Source organism: Chiloscyllium punctatum, chromosome 22 (assembly GCF_047496795.1).
Source record: "Chiloscyllium punctatum isolate Juve2018m chromosome 22, sChiPun1.3, whole genome shotgun sequence".
NCBI classification, from domain to species: domain Eukaryota; kingdom Metazoa; phylum Chordata; class Chondrichthyes; order Orectolobiformes; family Hemiscylliidae; genus Chiloscyllium; species Chiloscyllium punctatum.
Genome location: NC_092760.1, coordinates 74,442,313 through 74,454,955, shown reverse-complemented (window position 1 = coordinate 74,454,955; position 12,643 = coordinate 74,442,313). Strand labels below are relative to the sequence as shown.

At 41.8% G+C, this 12,643-nt stretch overlaps 1 protein-coding gene across 11 annotated transcripts in view; it reads left to right on the top strand.

The window, feature by feature from the left end:
* Positions 1 to 12,066, top strand: part of LOC140493786 (leucine-rich repeat-containing protein 4C-like) — a 991,485-nt gene extending 979,419 nt beyond the window's left edge. For all 11 annotated transcript variants that reach the window (XM_072592658.1, XM_072592659.1, XM_072592652.1 and 8 more), the window contains one exon: positions 9,699 to 12,066. In XM_072592658.1, the coding sequence (XP_072448759.1) occupies positions 9,749 to 11,671 (1,923 nt within the window). In that variant the 5' untranslated portion in view covers positions 9,699 to 9,748 and the 3' untranslated portion in view covers positions 11,672 to 12,066. The remainder of the gene's footprint in view (positions 1 to 9,698) is intronic.
* Positions 12,067 to 12,643: the final 577 nt, after the last annotated feature.

The window sequence follows — 12,643 nt, the reverse complement described above, 5'->3', positions numbered from 1 at the left end:
GTGCTGTCAGTTTTTCCATGCAATCTGCCCAATCTCACAGATTCCTATTGGGAGATTCTGGAAGCATGAAATGTTTGCAATGAGAAAGAAACATTCTTCATACAAAGTTTGGGTAATCAGGTAATTGCCATAACTCTGCCACAATGTAAAGACAAGGCAGAAAGACAAGTATCTTATGATCTACAGGAAGTTCCAGGGTAATGAACGCCTGACTTATGAACATCCTGTACTTATGAACTGACTTCCGGCTTCTCATTTTTAAACCTTATTTTTAAAAATCCAAGTTACATGCAATGGTTCGTCCTAAAGAATGGGCAGACTAATTAGCCTGACTTACACACACATTCAGCTTAAGAACAGTGGAAAAAACTGAATTCATTCGTAATCTGGGGACTTCCTGTATTTAGGTACTTTTCTTGAAAGACCAACAAACGCTATTTCTAGCGTAGTGATTTGCCAAGTTATTTCAAGGCTGTTGCACCAATATCTGTTGTCCCTCAAGAGCTTTGTTGGGTCAATAACTTTCTTTTTACTGGCATCAAAATGTTAATGGCTTCACTGTGCAACTTGATATTTTTGTCGAGCTGGGCTGTAGTTTTTCAATGGAATTGAATTCTGTCTATCATCATAATAGGATCAGTTGTTATGAACACGTTTGTTTTAAGGAGAGTGATATCAGTATCTCAGAGCAATTAGGAGAAGAAGAACATTTTTATGCCACTTTTTGAGACATGCGATGTACCATTTGAAGACCTGGAGCAACTCAATGTGGAGAAACGTTTTGTTAATCTTAAATTGGGGACTAAATAGCAGAGTAAAGATTAACCGTGGTAAATGCAAAACAAAACAGAAAAAGTATCACTTGTCCACATCCCTTGAAGCACCATAAATGCTCAGGAGAAAGTGGGTTACCTTTCATATAATGGTCATTGCAATCTCCAACTGTGGCTCAAGCAGTTGGTGGAACTTTGCAGCGAATGCACTGGTGACTAAAAATGATAATGTACAAGGAATAAATTGTGCACGTTCTAGATTAAAGCATTTTCCAAAGTGTATGTAGTTTAAGCTTTGGACTGATATGAATCTTGCTGAATTCCTCAAATCTGATACTGAAGCAAAGAATGCTTAATAGTTTGACCTGATGTTTTTTAATACCAATTAAGCACAGCACTGATGACAACATAGCTCACAAAGTTTTCGCTTTGACTCCAACCTCGAGTGCTCTTTATTTGATGATGAACGGTAGCTGCTAAGTGAATCACAGCCAAATTCGAAAAATGTGAATGTCATTTCTATTGTGTACACCACTTAATTGCAAGGTCTGCAAGTCGCAAATTGAGAGTGCATTGAAAGTGTAATTCCTTGCTCTGAATTTTGTCACATTGACCCTGTTAACTGTCTCCATGTAGCTTTCTCTCCAAGACATGTTTCATTTGATAAAGTATTTTCAGCTCACCAGGGCAGACAAAACTAATTTAAATTTCAGATAGATCTCTCCACTGAAATTAATTTTTTTTTGTCTGACAGTCAGCTGTTCCCCAAGGTAACACATTATTATTAAACTGACAATTCTTTTATAGACTCTGCCTCACATTTAATAAAACTCTCACCATTTGTAAATGATTGACTATTCAGCAATGCTTCAGAAAAGAAAATAATGTGTAAGTTTTAATAAGCACCAGAGCTGTTCAGTACTTGCTTTGAAAAACTTTGCTCAAACTACACAAGTCACAGCAGTTGTTAAAAACTCCTATGACATCCCTACACAAATTTACAGAGGCAGCTCACACAGCAACTGGTGATGTGATTGCCCCGATTACATTGAACACTTCTATTTTAGCACTCACAGTACTTCATATTCCCAACTTGTCGGAAGGCATGGGACAATTATTGGAGGGAAGATGGGGAAGTATATTAAGGCAAGTATAGTTCAACTATTGGTAATCTTAATACCAATATTTTTGAAAAATGTATTGTTCCTAGGATGTGAATGACACTGATGACAGCGTAGTTATTGCCTTTCTCTATCACCACTCCACCTCTATTGTATTTTTGTCTTGAAATACTGTCTGTGCTGATAATGTATGTACAGTGGCATTATGTAGGAAACTTGAGGATCTTGACAGAATCTCCCTATTTCTTTTCCTCTCGCTTTCTTATAGTTTGCATGAGTTTCAATTTACAATCCTGTGCTTCCCTGTTATACTGTACAATATTTCCTTAATTTTTGTTACTAATTTGCATAATTGAGTCTAGCTGCGCCTATTATTGCTAATACTTCTGAAACTTATTTCAGCATGTTCACAATTTCACATCTGCCAAAATGATTTGAATCACTCTGGTATTTTACTATAAACATCTGCAATATGAGAAAAACCAAGTGATAGCAAACATGGACAAGCAGCTGATGGTGTTTCACTTGAAGGAGTATTAAAAAATTAGTTCTAAAGCAATTTTCTCTTACGCTACACAATGTTTTCCAGAAATCCACTTTGATACAGAAGTAATAGTGAGGTGATTTCTGTGAGATACAAGTAAAAACATTTGGTTGGTTTTATTTGGCAAATGTAAAGCCACTGTTCTAGAGTGCAAAGTTAACGTAACATGGGTGGAACCTTGTTGAGGTATTGGGATCTGATTTGCTGGGTCATGAGCATATGGGAGACCTACCTACCTCCAGGGAAAGCTTGCCGCGCAATGTGTTCATCAGGCATTTGCCAAGGTGAGGTAAGGGGAGGCCAAAGTGGACTTTCAACAGAAATTAGGATGTTGATTGTGGCAATTGCACACAGTGAGAGCTGCTGCCAAATGTGATGCCAGCAACTCTTCCACTCAGCACCAGCCCAAAGGAGGGTAGGCAAAACCTTTCTTGTTCATTATCTTGTGGGATGTCGGCATCGCTGTCTGGACAGCATCTATTGCCTGTCCTACATTGCCCTTGAAAAGGAGGTGGTGAGCTGTCTTTTTTTGAACTGCTGCAGTCCACTTGCTCTGGGTTAACCCACAATGCCCTTAGGAAGGGAATTGCAAGATTTGTCCCAGCAACAGTGAAGGAATGGTGATATATTTCCAAGTCAGGATGGTGAATGGCTTGAAGGGGAACCTGAAGTTGGCAGAGTTCCCATGTGTCTGCTGCCCCTCTCCTTCTAGACAGAAGTGGTTGTGGGTTTGGAATATGCTGCCTAAGGATCTTTGGTGAATTTCTGAAGTGCATCTTTGTCGATAGTACACACTGCTGCTACTGAGTGTCGATGGTGGAGGGAGTGGATGTTTGTTGATGTAGTACCAATCAAGTTGGCTGCTTCGTCCTTGATGATGTCAACCTTCCTGCTCACATCCAGGCAAATGGGGAGTATTCCATCACACTCCTGACTTATGCCTTGTAGATGGTGGACATGCTTTGGGGAGTTGGGAAGTGAGTTAATTATCACAGTATTCCTAGCCTCTAGTCTGCTGTTGTTGCACTGTTTATGTGACGAGTCCAGTTGAGTTTCTTGTCAATGGTAACTCCCAGGAGGTCTTCAGTGATGGTAACAAAATTGAATGTTAAAGGGATGTGGTTGGATTGTTTGTTTGTTTGTTATTGGAGATGGCCATTGCCTGGCATTTGTGTGGTGCTAATGTTACTTGCCACTTATCAACCCAAGCCTGGATAGTGTCCAGATCCTGTTGCACTTGAACATGGATTGCTTCACAGATCACAATGGCCCTGGAGTAATATTTAGCAGCAATGTTTCTAGGTTTGGGAATCACCGTGGGGATTGGTGCAAGGCATCAGCGATAAGGACAGGTGACAGTTTCCTCAATCAACCATTTACTGAGCTTGCCCCCAGCTGACAAGCAGCCCACCCAGGATGACCTGTTGGGCATGTTACATGGTGATGGGATCACCTACAACTGGATTTATCCTAGTGGCAGAGGGCTGATGCCCTGAATAGATTCTTCATTGAACACTTAAAGACGTCAATCAATCTGTGCAGGAACAGGAGAGTGACTATGAGTCATCCTGTGATGAACTTAATTCTGGAGGAGGGTAAGAAGATAGCAGGCTTTGCCCCTGGAAGTACAAATTTCTGATCACAATCTGCATCATTAAATAGACGTCTGGTACTCCATGACAAAAAACATATCTGTATTTGTGTGAGATATAGAAGGACATCTCACATCTTTGGAACCACACAAAAGTCAGGCCATTCAGCCCAACAGGTCCAACCTGTCCTATCTGCATTCTCTTTACTCCTTTGTCCCGAGTAAATCTATCTAGCTTTCCCGTAAAAGTATCTGTGCTATTCTGTTCAGCTCTTCACATGATGGCAAGATCTACCTTCTAACTAGTCTGGGTAAAGAACTTTCTCCTGAAATCTGTATTGGATGTATTAGTGCCCACCCTGTATGTGTGTAATTTTGGACTCCCATGAATGGAATTCTCATCATCAGGTCTACCTTACGAAATCATTTCAGCAAGGGGTCAAGACCAACAGATGTTAGAAAGAGAGTTATCAACATTGTTATTTAAATCAGGCAGACATGAAGTAGCACAGTCCAATATAAGTCATACGACACATTCAGCTTTCAGAACCAGGGGTGGAAGATTAACAGATAGAGTTTAATCTAGGTAAAGGCGAGATATTGCATTTTTGTTCGACAAACCAAGACAGGATTTACACAGTTAAGGATAGGGACCTGGGGAGTGTTGTCGAACAAAGAGACCGAGGGGCACAGATAGAGAGTTCCTTGAAAGTGGTGTTACAGGTAGACAGGATGGTGAAGAAGGTCTTTGGCATGCTTGCCTTCATTGGTCAGGGCACTGTGTACAGGAGTTGGGATGTTATGTTATAGCTGTACAGGATATTGGTAAGGCCACATTTTGAGTAGTGCATACAATTCTGGTTGTCCTGCTGAAGGAAGGAAGTTATTAAACTGGAAAGGGTACATACAAGATTGACAGGGATGCTACTAAGACTAGTCGGCCACAGGGTGGAGAGATTATTTGGTGCATGTGTCCCAGACATGTTGTTCTCTGAAACGCTCCACAAGTTGGCGTCCTGTTTCCCCAATGTCGAGGAGACCACATTGAGAGCAATGGACACAGTAGATGAGGTGTTTGGATGAACAAGAAAATCTCTACCTCCCTCCTTTAAAAACTCTATCACTTACTCCGAATTCCTCTGCCTTCACCGCATCTGCTCCCAGGAGAAGCAATTCCACTCCAGAACATCCCAGATGGCCTCCTACTTCAAGGACTGCAATTTCCCCTCCCACGTGGTCAACAATGTCCTCCAGCACATCTCATCCACTTTCTGCACCTCCACCCTTGAAACCCCATCCCTCCAACCACAAGAAGGACAGAACCCCCCCCCCACAACCAGTCCTCTCCCTCCATCCTACCAACCTCCAGATACAGCGCATCATCCTCCACCATTTCCATCATCTACAGTCAGACCCCACCACAAGATATATATTTCCCTCCCCACCCCTTTCAGCATTCTGCAGAGACCATTCCCTCTGTGACTCCCTGCCCACAACCAACCCACCCTCCACACTCCCAGCACCTTCCCTTGCTGCTGCAACAGGTGCAAAACCTGTGCCCACACTTCCCAACCCCCCCACCTCACCTCCATCCAAAGCCCCAATAGTTTCTTCCACATCCAGCAGAGATTTTCCTGCACATCCATCCACCTCATCTACTGTGTCCGTTGTTCTCGATGTGGTCTCCTGAACATTGAGGAGACTGGAGGCCAACTTGCAGAACATTTCAGAGAACATCTTTGGGTCACATGCACCAAATAACCCCCCCCCCACCCTGTGGCCAACCACTTCAACTTCCCCTCCCACTCCGCCAAGGACATGCAAGTTCTGGGCCTCTTCCATTGTCAAATTCTAACCACCCGGCGCCTGGAGGAAGAATGCCTCATCATCCGCCTTCGGACCCTGCAACCACACTGGATCAATGTGGATTTCACCAGTTTCCTCATCACCCTTCCCACACCTTATCCCAGCTCCAACCCTCCAACTTGGCACCACACTCTTGAACCATCCCACCTGTCCATCTTCCTTCCCACCTTGCTGCTTCACCCTCCACTCTGACCTATCTCCAACCATCACCCCCGCCACCTTCATCAATCTATAACATTCCCTTCCCCCCTCCCCGATATTATGCTCGAGACATCAACACTCCTGCTCCTCGGATGCTGCATGACCTGCTGTGCTTTTCCAGCGCCACACCTTTTGACTCTGATCTCCAGAATCTGCAGTGCTCACTTTCTCCCAGATTCTGTCGTGTGGCCAAGTGGAGTTAAAACCTGTTGCAACAAACCAGAAAACAGCAGAAAAGTTCTGACATATTCAGTTTCCAAAAGCACTCAGTTGCAATGACATGGTTAAGAGCTGGGTCACATATAGTTGCAAACACAAAGGGAGAAAGGCAATGTGTGGTGAAGTGAAACCAGGCCTGCAGGATTCCACCATCTGGATCAGATCAAATATAAGACAGGCAGGTTTAGAGAGTGAAAACAGCACATCAGTCACTTTGTGTAAAGCTTGCCCACTTGGCTAAAATTTTACCTGAATAATTTAAGTTGCAAAATTCGAGGGTAACAAAGTTCACCCTTTATTTTATCAGTTATTATAAAATAACTATAAACAGTTTAATAATTATCTGCTTTGAAGTGTTCATAAGAACAACAGTAGACCACGCAGCCCAGTCCACCTGCTGTGTCATTCAATGCAATCATGGCTGATCAAGGAATCCCCACATCTTGTTGCCATTTCGAAATTTGTCAGTCCATCCATTAAATCTATTCAATGACTGAGCTTCCACAGCCATCTGAGTTAGAAAGTTCCAAATTTCCCAAACTTCTGAAACAGAAAATCATGGCTTGTGCCTAAGTGGCTTTTCACAATTGTGAAATAGTGTCCCCAGTACTGAGCTCCATAACCTGGCGAGCCACCTTCCTTGCATCTACCTTGTCTGTCCCTTTAGGTATTTTATAAGTTTTAATTATATTGTCACTCATTCTTCGAAACTCCAGAGAATACAGGCCCAGTTTCCCCATTCGCCCTTCATAGGGCAGTCCCACTATCCCAGGTAAAATCTGGGGAAAATTGTTGCACTGTTGCGATGATGTCCTTCCTAAGGTAATGATATCATCCTGGGGTAAGGCAGGAAAGAGCAGATGCAGTAAATCAGAACACCGGGGTAAGGTTGGGGCAGCAATGGAGTCAGCTTGGGGTTGGGGGTTGGGTGTGTGGCTAGGAGAGGGTCACGTGATTGGTTGGATTTGGGGAGGTAAGTTAGAGGTCAGTGGGAGTTTGTTGGGGGTGGGGAATTGGAATCACAGGCCTTGGTGTTTAGGGGATAGTAGAATGGCATTTTAAACCAAAAACTACACACAGTACTCCAGGTACGGTTTATCCTAAATTCAGTGCCATTATAGGTCGACCCTTGCAGTACCCTATGAGTCATAGTCAGCCACGAATGATTTATTTATTCCCATTTCTACTGTCTGTTAGCTGGCTATTAGCCAATGCTCAATTCATTTCAGTACATCTCTTAATCCATGTGTCTTCATTTTGATCACCAACCTCCAGTGAGGAGTTTTAACAAAAGCCTTTTAAAATCCAAATATATTACACATGCTGTGCCTCCAATTTAATACTCAAGTGAAATTTCGAGTGAAAAAAAACCTGTTAATAAATCACAGTTTTGCCACTGAGCAGGTGGCTTGTTGTTCAGTGTCAGGGTTTTAAAGAGTGTTGATGGGGTGCAGATGTTCTTCAAACTTTAGTAAGGATTCTGTTATAATGTATGAAGGTCGCAGTTGAGAGTCAGGGGAGACCGTGAATATTTTAAACAGTTTTGATTCCACTAGGATAAATGGCAATCAATGTCAAAATTGTGCACTTGATAGCTTCTTTCATGTGGTCTCCCAACACTCTTCCAGATTTAATCCTTCAGTTGGATAATCACTTTTGTGTTTGTGAGAGTCAGAGACAACTTTGCAAAAAGATTCATGTTACCAGAACCACTTTACAATCATACTCAATTGTTTGTACTGAAATTTGAATGATCTACAGCTTCACTTAAATTCATTTTGACCTAGAAAGAAATTATTTGCTGTATTTTTTTTTCAACTCAAGCATTTCTGATTGTCTTTCTCCTGAAATAAAGCAATTGCAAATCATCATAAAACCTTTATGCAATAAATATGTTGATCATAAAATTCACCACAGTTTTATTTCACATCAGAACAACGTTGCATATTAAAACTGATCCTTTATTTTAGCCTGGAAATTGTAGTTTGGACTGTTTGCATGCACATTGGGAGAACTTCAACCAAACATCATAGCAGGTGATTAAAACTTTTAGAAATCAGACTTCCAAACCAAACTGAACGCTACCGTGCCCAGTTCCAGCTTTAACTGGGCAGCAACAGGGTGAAGGTGCATGAACTTTTTCCAAAGGTCCAAGTCGACACTAAGTATGCTGATGGAGTTGTGAGCCTCATTGTTATTCAAATTGAATTTCACTTTGAAGGGCCAAGTTTCTAGCACTTCAGCGAACCCAGCAACTTTGTCCAGCTGACGACTTGGTGAATTCAGATGAATAAGTTGATACCTAAATTTGGAAGTTGTCCCTGCAAAAGGAACCCCCTTGATATGACAGTGCCCCAGCTCTTCACCTACCTTGGAGATGTCCAAAGATTCCACTTTCTGCTCCCCCACCATGTACAGGCTTCGATCATAAGCCTGCACTCTAAGTTCCCACCTCCAAGTTGCCATGCTACCGTCCCCTGAACACCAAGGTGTCTGATTCCACTTATTCACTCTCAACAAAGCCCCATTGACCTCTAACATCCCTCCCTCAAATCTAACCAAACCCCGCAAAAGGTGCATCTAGTGCTACCAGCCCCACAGCCTTACCCCAACATTCTGAATTACCTTGTGACATTTGATTTGTCCTGCCTTACCCCAGGCTGATACATATAGCTTTCTATGCACCATGCTTTATCCTTTCATATCACTCCCTCCTCTTGTCATTGTGGGCTTATCAGCTTTTGCAACCTCTGCCATTAGCTGGATTCCCATTAGACTGAAAGCCAGGCTTGTCCATCATGGTCAGATAAGTAAAATCCCAGGTTATTGTCCCCATTTCTTTATTCAACAAATGTGTTTATTTGCAGTTGGCTAATGTCATTTTTTTTTAAATGACTAAGGGGTTTGATACAAATACTGAATTTGTTTGTACAATAATTTTGCCATGTAATTCCTAGTTTTAAAGATACTGCATTATTCAAATGCAGTTTGAAAGCTTAGAACATTGTCAATGTGCATTAAAATTGTATGATTGTAAAGGTGATGTTGAAAACTGTTATATGTATTTCAGCAAAGGGAAATAATGGTTAATTTCTGAGACTTCTGGAGATGTACCTTGCCTGTCAGGAATGCATATTAATCAAGTCATGTCCCTTTTTGGCTGTTTGAAAGCCCTTTCGTGTATTTATGAAAGTTTGAGGTGGTTCAGATGTCAGCCTTAAAGCTGCTGTGTATGTTTTATTAGAACACAGTGGCTTATGTTGAAAATATTGTAGAGGGAGTGCAGCAAACAAAAAAAATGGCATTCTGAGATGAGATTTCAAAATGATTTAGTGATATGCTGATTCTGAGTACTAATTCCTTTCTTTTCAATTTTTCCTCAGATTACAATAATAAATTGAACTCAAGAAAACAAACATCCAATAAAGTATGAATGTTGAACAAGATGACATTGCATCCACAGCAGATGATGATAGGTCCAAAGTTTAACAGGGCCATACTCGACCCCTTATTTGTGCTGCTGTTGGCTCTACAACTCCTCGTGGTGGCCGGTTTGGTCAGAGCTCAGACTTGTCCTTCTGTCTGCTCCTGTAGTAACCAGTTCAGCAAAGTGATCTGCACAAGACGGAACTTGAGGGAAGTACCAGATAGCATCTCCATCAATACACGCTATTTGAACCTGCAAGAGAACGGGATCCAAGTCATCAAAGCCGACAGCTTCAAGCATTTAAGGCACTTAGAGATTCTACAGTTGAGTAAGAACCATATCCGACAAATTGAGGTTGGAGCCTTCAATGGCCTAACCAATCTCAATACCCTGGAGCTGTTTGACAACCGCCTTTCCACCATTCCGAGTGGAGCTTTTGAGTACCTCTCCAAACTGAAGGAACTGTGGCTGAGGAACAATCCAATTGAAAGCATACCGTCATATGCTTTCAATCGAGTTCCTTCCCTTCGGAGGTTAGACTTAGGTGAACTAAAGAGACTTGAGTACATTTCGGATAGAGCTTTTGAAGGTCTGTCAAACTTAAGATATTTGAATCTCGGTATGTGTAATCTTCGGGAAATCCCAAACCTCACACCTCTGACCAAATTGGAGGAACTGGAACTATCAGGGAATCGGCTTTCGCTAATCCGACCGGGCTCCTTTCAGGGTTTGACAAACCTGCAGAAACTATGGATGATGCATGCTCAGATCCAGGTGATTGAGAGGAATGCCTTTGATGACCTTCAGTCACTAATAGAGCTTAACCTGGCGCACAACAACCTGACTCTGCTGCCTCATGACCTCTTCACCCCACTTCACCACCTGGAACGTGTCCACTTGCATCACAACCCGTGGAACTGCAATTGTGACATTTTGTGGCTGAGCTGGTGGCTGAAGGAGATTGTGCCGTCCAACACAACATGCTGCGCCCGTTGCCATGCACCCCCAAGTTTAAAAGGGAATTATATCGGGGAACTGGACCAGAACAAATTCAACTGTTATGCTCCAGTTATCGTTGAGGCTCCCACTGACCTCAATCTGACAGAGGGAATGGCTGCGGAATTAAAATGTCGAGCATCAACCTCCATGACCTCAGTGAGCTGGATTACTCCAAATGGCACAATAATGACTCACGGAGCTTACAAAGTTCGGATTTCTGTGCTCAATGATGGCACGTTAAATTTTACAAATGTTACTGCCCAGGACACAGGGTTGTACACATGTTTGGTGAGTAATTCTGCAGGGAACACGACAGCTTCAGCTACGCTAAATGTGACTGCGACAGAAAACAGCACCTTCACTTACTTTACAACTGTCACCGTGGAGACTATGGAACCGTCTGTACAGGTACACACGACAGACGACAAATTTAGACCCACACCTTTCAGTGACTGGGATACTACGTTTGTGACAACCTCCTTGACTCCTCGCAGTACAAAGTCAACGGAAAAAACAGTCACTATTGCTATTACTGATGCAGGAGGGAATCTCATGCCCGGCCTGGATGAGGTGATGAAAACTACAAAGATTATTATTGGTTGCTTTGTAGCCATCACACTGATGGCGGCAGTGATGTTAATCATTTTTTACAAAATGCGTAAACAGCATCACCACCAGAATCACCATGCTCCCACCAGGACCATCGAGATCATCAATGTAGGTGATGACATCGCAGGAAGTACTGCTGTGGAGAGTCACCTGACCATACCCGCTATAGAGCACGAGCATATGAACCACTATAACTCTTATAAAACTCCGTTCAACCACAGCACCACAGTAAACACAATAAACTCACTACACAGCTCTGTGCATGATCCATTACTGATGCGAGTGAACTCTAAGGACAATGTACAAGAGACACAAATATGAGTTGGGGGGACACACAAATTTGCAAATGACAACAGGACAAGGCTGATTCTACTGTTTAAAAGAAGTGTCTTTAAAGAGGTTTATTTATTAAAAAATAATTCTATTGTGATCTAAAATAGAGACAATTATGTGTATTCTAAACACTGATTTGACATACAATGCTGCGCCCATTAATTTAGTCATCACCATGTTTTTCATAGGGGATTTTGATTCTCTAAGGGACTATTCAGATATTTTGTAAGAATTATGTTTCACATGGGGTTTTTATGGTGAATTCTAGTGGTGAGATTCGGTCTGTTTTGTCTCTTTCTGTTATTTCATGAGCTCTTACGACTGGTAATGACAGGGAATGCAGTATTAGAGGTAGATTTATATTAAATCTTTTATTTTCCATGTATCATCTTGTTCTATATTTACAAACAGAATCATTCTGTGAAGATTGCTTGTAAAAACAAAACAAAAAAAAATCCACATACCCATGATCTTTTAAACAATTCTAGATCCAGAATTTGTAGCTCAAATACTAAATAAGATTATGAATAAACTATTGTTCGTTTTCAGTACGTTCAAATATCCAAATTAATGATTCTGAAGTCAGAGTTCGACAATGTATGCAGTATTCTGTATTGCATTAACCTAAAGCTAAGAGAACCAGCTGTTGGCATATGACAGTTCATATCTAATTATTAAGTTTGCTGGATTGTCTTTTTTATTCATTTTGTTTGGGATGCCACAAGGTATGGAGATCCAGCAAATCATCATTCTAGTCTGAAGAGATGCCTTGGAAAAAACAGTTGGTGTGAATCAAATTATAATTCTCTCTTAACAGCAATCTGTGTTTAATTCTGAAGGAGATGTCAGCAAATCAAGTAGGCCCCATGCAAAGGCAAGCTTACTTTACAGTAAAGATCATGCCTTTGAAAGCTCAGTGAGGTGGTTTAACCTGTCATGCTGATAAAGCTGGATGACAAA